The 7,056-nt window shown below is 47.5% G+C and overlaps 1 protein-coding gene across 1 annotated transcript in view; it reads left to right on the top strand.

The window, feature by feature from the left end:
* Nucleotides 1-3,094, top strand: part of Asrgl1 (asparaginase like 1) — a 23,068-nt gene extending 19,974 nt beyond the window's left edge. The window contains exons 6-7 of the mRNA XM_005351927.2: nucleotides 1,030-1,140; nucleotides 1,900-3,094. Of these exons, the coding sequence (XP_005351984.1) occupies nucleotides 1,030-1,140; nucleotides 1,900-2,111 (323 nt within the window). The 3' untranslated portion in view covers nucleotides 2,112-3,094. The remainder of the gene's footprint in view (nucleotides 1-1,029; nucleotides 1,141-1,899) is intronic.
* Nucleotides 3,095-7,056: the final 3,962 nt, after the last annotated feature.

Here is a 7,056-nt window from a genome sequence, read left to right as displayed (position 1 = left end):
CAGCAGTGCAATCATCATACTGAGAAAGGGGGTGCCCATGCCAGGATCAGCAGTGCAATCATCATACTGAGAAAGGGGGTGCCCATGCCAGGATCCATGGAGTCATCTAGGCCTTTTGTGACTCTAAAGGTACTGAAGAGAAAATGAAGACTTGGCAGCTTCTGAACAGGAAGGCCCTCTTGACACAGGGAGTCAGACTGCTTCACCCCACAGCAAAAGCTTGAAGGAAAGGGAAAAGCCTACTCCTATTGGAAAACTTTGTATTCCTTTCCTAATCTCTTCCCCCTCAGAACCAGACCATGAAGTTACCTGCTTTCAAACACCCTGGGAAACTAACACTCAGCAGAAATCTGCCCTCCTGAGCCCTTTCCCCATACCCAGCATCATTGCATAAGGCAAATGCCAACATGATGCTCTGTAGCAGCCAGAGCAGGGTAGGGAAAGCCTTCCAGGCTGTGGGGCTCAGACTGGTGGCTCTGTGTGAACAGATAAAGAATAACGGAGAGATGACTATAGAGCTGCTTAGAGTAAGATTAGGGGAGAAATTTTATCAAAATCCCTTTGGCTCTAGAACCCTTTTTATGGATAGCCCAGAAGAGTTTAAGCTACTTTCAACAGATAGAATTACTTTCTAAATCATCATGGCGTACATGGAGGTAAGCCTTGGAAGGCTTGGTTTTGTCAAATTATTTTAATGTCTAATGGCTGTCCTAGTCATCCAGGTGACACCTCCAAGATCTTCTTCATCCCGTGCAAAAGGAATGGCACCACTGAGAGAAAAAAGGTGGCTGTCCTTTGGGACAAAGGAGGCGTTGCCCTGGTGCCCCTCCTCTGTGAAAGGCCACACCTGCCTCCTGAAGGTCCCATCACCCTGCACTGTGTGTTTGTTTACAAGTGCCCCTCTTGTCCACTTTTATGTCACGGACCATGAATAGGAGGGATTTGACCTCTGTCTACACCTCCAGGATATAACGTTATGTAGCATGAGCCTTGTGTTTGAACTTCTTACCAGTCATTTTTTTTGAGCAGGAGCTGGAGGTTACGCAGACAATAACGTTGGCGCCGTCTCAACCACAGGACATGGAGAAAGTATCCTGAAGGTGAATCTGGCCAGACTCGCCCTCTTTCATGTAGAACAAGGTACGTGGGCTGTGATCAGGTGCGTAACTGGTAAAGACCAGTTCACAGATGCTGTTTGCTCACTGATGGGGTAGCCTAAAGGTAGTTCATACTATTCTAACACATGCCTACATTCTGGTAGGATCTGGACTAGAAGAACCTTTAGAATACTATTCTAAAATATCATTCTCTGGGCTGGGGAAATATCTCAGTATGTAAGAGCACTTGCTGCACAAGCATGAAGACCTGAGTTCAAATCCCATGGACATGTAAAAATGTACAGGTGCCTATAGGCACCTCAGCCCTGTGGAGATAGAGACAGGTGGACTATTTGGATTTGCTGTATGACAGTATACAAGAAAGAAAGAAAGAAAGAGAGAGAGAGAGAGAGAGAGAGAGAGAGAGAGAGAGAGAGAAAGAGGGAAAGAAAGGAAAAGACGGGAAAAGAGAGGAGGGAGGGAGAGGGGGAGAGGGAGGGAGAATGAGAAGGATGGAAGGAAGGAAGGAAGGAAGAAAAGTAGCAAGCCCCAGGTTCAGTGAGAAACCCTGTCTTAAGGGACTAAGGCAGAACAAAAACATGGTAGGGTAGGCCACCTATGTCCTCTGACTTCCATGCATAGGTGTGGGCACACATGGGCATGTATATAATATAGAATATATGCCTGCTGTTCTCTTTCCATCACAAAAGAAAGGCAACAGAAGTGGGTTGTCCAGGTGTCCAAACCTGGGAGCTGTGAAGATTATTGCATGTGATGTTTCTCAACCTCTCCTTGTTTTCAGGAAAGACCGTAGATGAGGCTGCTGAGTTGGCATTGAATTATATGAAATCAAAGCTCAAAGGTCTAGGTGGCCTCATCTTGGTGAGCAAAACAGGAGACTGGGTAGCAAAGTGGACCTCTGCCACCATGCCCTGGGCAGCGGTGAAGAATGGCAAGCTGCAGGCCGGCATTGACCTTTGTGACACCAAGACCATGACCATGGACCTGTGCTAAACCCCAGAAGATTGTAATCTGCTTGCTAGCCTGGAAGTGAGGTTGAGCTGCCTGGTGTGGAGACCTAGCTCAATCAATTAGATGCAGACATGGAAAACTTACGCAGTCTGTCCCTCCTTTTGTTCCCTTGCTCAGTAAGGCAAAAAATGTTTGGTTGAGGGTCAGATTCTGAAGCGATGAGTTGCCTGTGTTAAGACTAGTAAAGATGGGAGCCTTAGGGAGCCCCTCTTTCCCAGTCTCCATCGTGCAAGGCTAGAAGGGAGCCGCTAGATTTTGACCACAGAACTGCTTTTGGGCTGGGAGAACAGCAGCTTGCAGAGGCTAGCTTGGGAGGGTATGGGAGGAAGCGCTGAAGAAAGGTGTTGGGGAGAAAGACCCAAGTCAGGTGAAGCTCAAAATGTTACAGAGTTCATTCTGAGACACAAGAACACCTGGCAAGATGTGCAGGGAGGAGTTCTTTTTCTGTGTGGGGGATTGGATCTTTCCAGAACAAAACACTCAAACTTCTCCAATGCGTATCTGGGTACTTGAGTCTCCATGGTTGCCTGAACTGTAGTCTAATGAAGTCTGTGAAATTTTTTTTTTTTTTTTTTTTGGCTCACAGGTGAGCTCCCAAAGCCAGCCCCACCTGACCCCAGTTCAAGTTGTCTTCACATGGGCTTGGTTAGGCTCATGACCTTTCCCCATTCTCCAGCAGCGGGGTGGCAGGTGGCTGGAGATGACACTGACTCACTGAGGGAGTAGACTGCCAATACTTGGGGACAGCCCCACACACGCTGAATCAAATGCTCAGGGGTGAGAATGACGCAGAGAGCAGTCTCCTCAATGGAGAACGCCCCGTGCACTCGTCATCACCCTGCAAATGGCATGTCTGCTGTGCTATGTCGGCTCAGCTTTTTAGTCTATCGGAAATCCCCTTCTCTCTGGGAAGAAACTGGTTGACTTTAAATCCCACATGCCACTAATAAAATGTATTTCTGAAAGAATAAGTGTGGTTAGGTGTCACTGTTGACCAAGGCCAGAACAGATACAAGTCCCCCTCTTGGTCCCTCAGTGCAGGCAGGTATAAGAGATGAGGGGACCTTTTAAGGGTGGTGTGCAAGTGTGGTATATTCTGCCACGTGGAGTTCAGTGGGGACTTTTTTAGAAGCATTGAACTTGCTCTGAGTGTTTAGGGAGAAACAAAACTACCATTTCCAAGCCTCAGCTAAGCTCATGACTCTCTCTGCCCAACACTTTGCCCAGGTTCACAGCAGCTCCTGACCCAGGCCCCTCTGGTGAGCCTGAGGCTCTGCCGCATTAAGGAGAAGGGGAGGCACTCAGAGTCAGAACTGAGCTTGCCGCTGCCCCTCCTCAATTCCAGGGGACCCAGGGAATGTTAACATTCCAGAATTTTTCATCTATGAAAAGCCTCTAGGACTCTGAAGTTTAAAACTTAGTGCATCATAAGGATCCTCTGGACAAAATCAGGCACTATAGCCAGTCCCCAGTGTGAGAGCAGCTATGCCTTTATAAACCCCAAAGGCCCCAGCATGCAGTACCTGCTGATGTAGCAGGAGGCATTTTCTTAAGACGCATATTTGTTTGCTAATGCTGCTGTAACAAAATGCCGTAAGCTGGGCGGCTTAATTATCAGATTTTCTCAGTTCTGGACTAGAAGTTCAACATCAGAATATGGGATTTTTGTTTGCGTTTTGTTTTTGTTTTTTGCTTGTTTCTGGTTGGTTGGTTGGGGGTGTTGTTCTGTTAGGGGTTTTTTGTAGTTTGTTTTGTTTTTTGAAACAGAATCTCTCTGTATAGTCCAAGCTCACCTTTGAGTTCTTAATCCTTCATCTTCAACCTCCCAAGAACAGAGACTACAGGACTTTAAACATGTACTACCCCGCCTAGCCACCTACTGTGAGGTTTTCTCTGAACACACAGAGCCCTCTTCTTACAGGGACACCAGTCACATGAATTCAGATTTTCCCAAACCCACAATACCCTCATTTCAAGTTCATCACTCCTTTGGTGTCCCTGTCCCCAGATAGAATCACATTCTGAGTTACTGGGGAAACAAGGGGCTTAGAGACCCATCCTGTGAACTGAAGGAGTTACAGTAGACAAGCAGAACCTAGGGAGATAGTAACAGCCACTGGATACCTGGAAAGGGGAGATGGGAACAGAGAAGCCAAACGGAAGATCTGACCTTGAGCGTCTGTTCTGCCGTGCACAGGGAGGTGGCCCTGGTTAAAGGGCCACTCGAGCCTTTCCCACTCTGCAGCTTGCCTTTTTGTCTTCTTGGCAATGTCCGTTGTCTTACAGAAGTTTTCCAGTTTCAGGAGGTCCCATTTATTAATTTGTCCGTCTCAGTGTCTTGCTGCTGGTGTTCTGTACAGTTGTCCCCTGTGCCAATGCATTCAGGATCAAAATATATAAAGAATTCAAGAAACTTGACATCAAAAAACCCAATAATTCAATTAAAAACAGGGTACAGAACTAAACAGAATTCTCAATAAAAGAATCTCAAATGGCTGAGAGACACTTAAAGAAATGTTCAACATCCTTAGCCATCGGGGAAATGAAAATCAAAATGACTCTGAGATACCATCTTACATCAGTCAGAATGGCCAAGATCAAAAGCACAAATGACAGTTTATGCTGGAGAGGATGTGGAGCAAGGGGAACACTCCTCCATTCCCCCATTGCTAGGGGGAGTGCAAACTTGTACAGCCACTTTGGAAATCAATGTGGAGATTTCTCAGAAAAGTGGGAATCAATCTACCTCAAGACCCAGCTATACCACTTTTGGGCATATACCCAAAGGATGCTCAATCATTCCATGAGAACATTTGCTCAGCTATGTTCATGGCAGCTTATAGTAACCAGAACCTGAAAAAAAAAAACCTAGATGCCCCTCAACCAAACAATGGTACGTTTATATAATGAAGTATTACTCAACTATTAAAAACAATGACATCAGGAAATTTGAAGGTAAATGGGTTGAACTAGAAAAAAAGAAAATCCTGAGGTAACTCAGACCCAGAAAGACAAACATGGTATGTACTCACTCATAAGTGGATATTAGCTGTAAAGTAAAGGGTACCCATGCTTCAGTCCACAGACCCTGAGAGGCGAGGGAACAAAGAGCGCCCAAGGCGGGATGCATGGAATTCCCTGGGAAGGGAAACTAGAAGAGATCTCCTGCGTAGACTAGGGACTGGGAGAGATGAGCGATTGCGTTGGGGAGATGGAAGGGAGGGAGTAATGAGAGACATGTCTTGATGAGGGGGAGGGTCAGGTACAAACCTGGTACAAGGGAAATTCCCACAAATTTACAAGGATGACCCCAGCTAAGACTCCTAGCAATGGTGGAAAGGGTGCCTGAACTGGCCTTCTCCTGTAATCACATTGGTGACTACCCCAATTATCATCAGAGAGGCTTCATCCAGTGACTGATGGAAGCACATGCAGAGATCCACAGCCAAGCCCTGGGCCGAGCTCAGGGAGTTCTGATGAAGAGAGGGCAGAAGGGAGCCCACAGAGGCAGCAAACCTGGGCTCCTGGGAGCTCACAGCTGGGGAGCCTGCCTGGAACTGACCTAGGTGCTCTATGGGAGGGGGGGGCAGTTGTGAGACTCCTAGTGGTGGAAGCAGGGCCTGGCTTCCAGGCTTTTCCTCATACAGGGTTGCCTTGCCCAGCCTTTGCAAAGGGAGGAACTTAGTCCCACCTCAACTCAAATGTGCCATGCTTTCTTTGTTGGCCCCCATGGGAGGCCTTCTCCTTTATGAACATAAACAGGAGGAGTGGATGGGAGAATTAAAGGAGAGGAGGGAGGGGCGACTGCAGTAGGGATGTAAAATAAATGAATAAATTAATAAAATAAAAGACAACTAGATACTCGGCTGTGATTCTTGGGCTAAGTAACTCTGATCCTGGGGTGCCTGATGGTCAACCCCTTTGTGTAAAATCCCAGTGTGTATTTTTGCCTTCAGACCTGTTTCTAGTGAGATCCACCAGGATTCCCTAAGTGGAAACCACAAATGGTTCTCGCTTTTGCTTCACATGTAACTAACAAACTAGCAAGAAACTGTCCAGGAGAGAATAACAACAGGCTGCATGAGCACTTCTAAGCCACAAGAGGGCAGCAAACTACGCCATGTGGGCAGCTTTCGGCGCTCAAGCAGAGTCTGGCTCAGAGTAGCCTACCCTACCCAGAACATTTGGAGCTGACAGGGTTCCCCATCCAAACCTTCCTTTCCACCCAAACACCACAACTGTTTTCGAGAAGAGCTGTCCACTACCAAGGCTTCCTACTGGCCACCAGGGTCCAAGGGTCAAGCTGCCTAGCCCCTGCCTTCAGTTGTACCTTTCAGCCAGAAAGACAGGTAAACTGCCATTTGGTCACTTCCAGCCAAAATGATGGGATAATTAGGACCAGGAGAAGACAAGCACCTAGGAAACAGTACAACAAGAGACATGGGAGCCAGCCCCTGTCAAGTGGCTGAGAAAAGTCTCAGGTAAGGAAGGGCCTCTGCCTGGTAACCGCTGCTTAGAAAATGGTTTTGTGTTTTCAGCTAAGCTCTAGGATGTGGTCCTTGTTGGCACAGGTGGGGTGGGTGTCCCTATCATCAGAAATGGAGGACGAAGGGAAGCTAGGCAAGTCCATTCCTCCCAGGTCTCCCATTAGTCATCTTTGTGCAAAATCCTCCCTGTGTTTGGATTCTGTAGCTATTCTAGAGCAACAGGTAGTGACAGTGGCCCCAGGAAGCTTGCCCACCTGAGAAGAACACAGGTGTCCTGCTCCCTGCAGAGGGGAAGCTGTGATCCTGGGAGGAGCGGAGGCCAGGTTAGGAATGAGGCTGGGAGGTTGTTTGGGCTGTGGGTAGGACTGGGATGGGTGGGTATGGAATATGGGTGCCATTATGACTCCTTCCACAGCATAAATGCCACAGGTGGACATCCA

This window comes from Microtus ochrogaster, chromosome 8, assembly GCF_000317375.1.
Source record: "Microtus ochrogaster isolate Prairie Vole_2 chromosome 8, MicOch1.0, whole genome shotgun sequence".
Lineage (NCBI taxonomy): Eukaryota > Metazoa > Chordata > Mammalia > Rodentia > Cricetidae > Microtus > Microtus ochrogaster.
The sequence above is the reverse complement of the archived record's forward strand: the minus strand, read 5'-3'. Positions and strand labels throughout refer to the sequence as shown.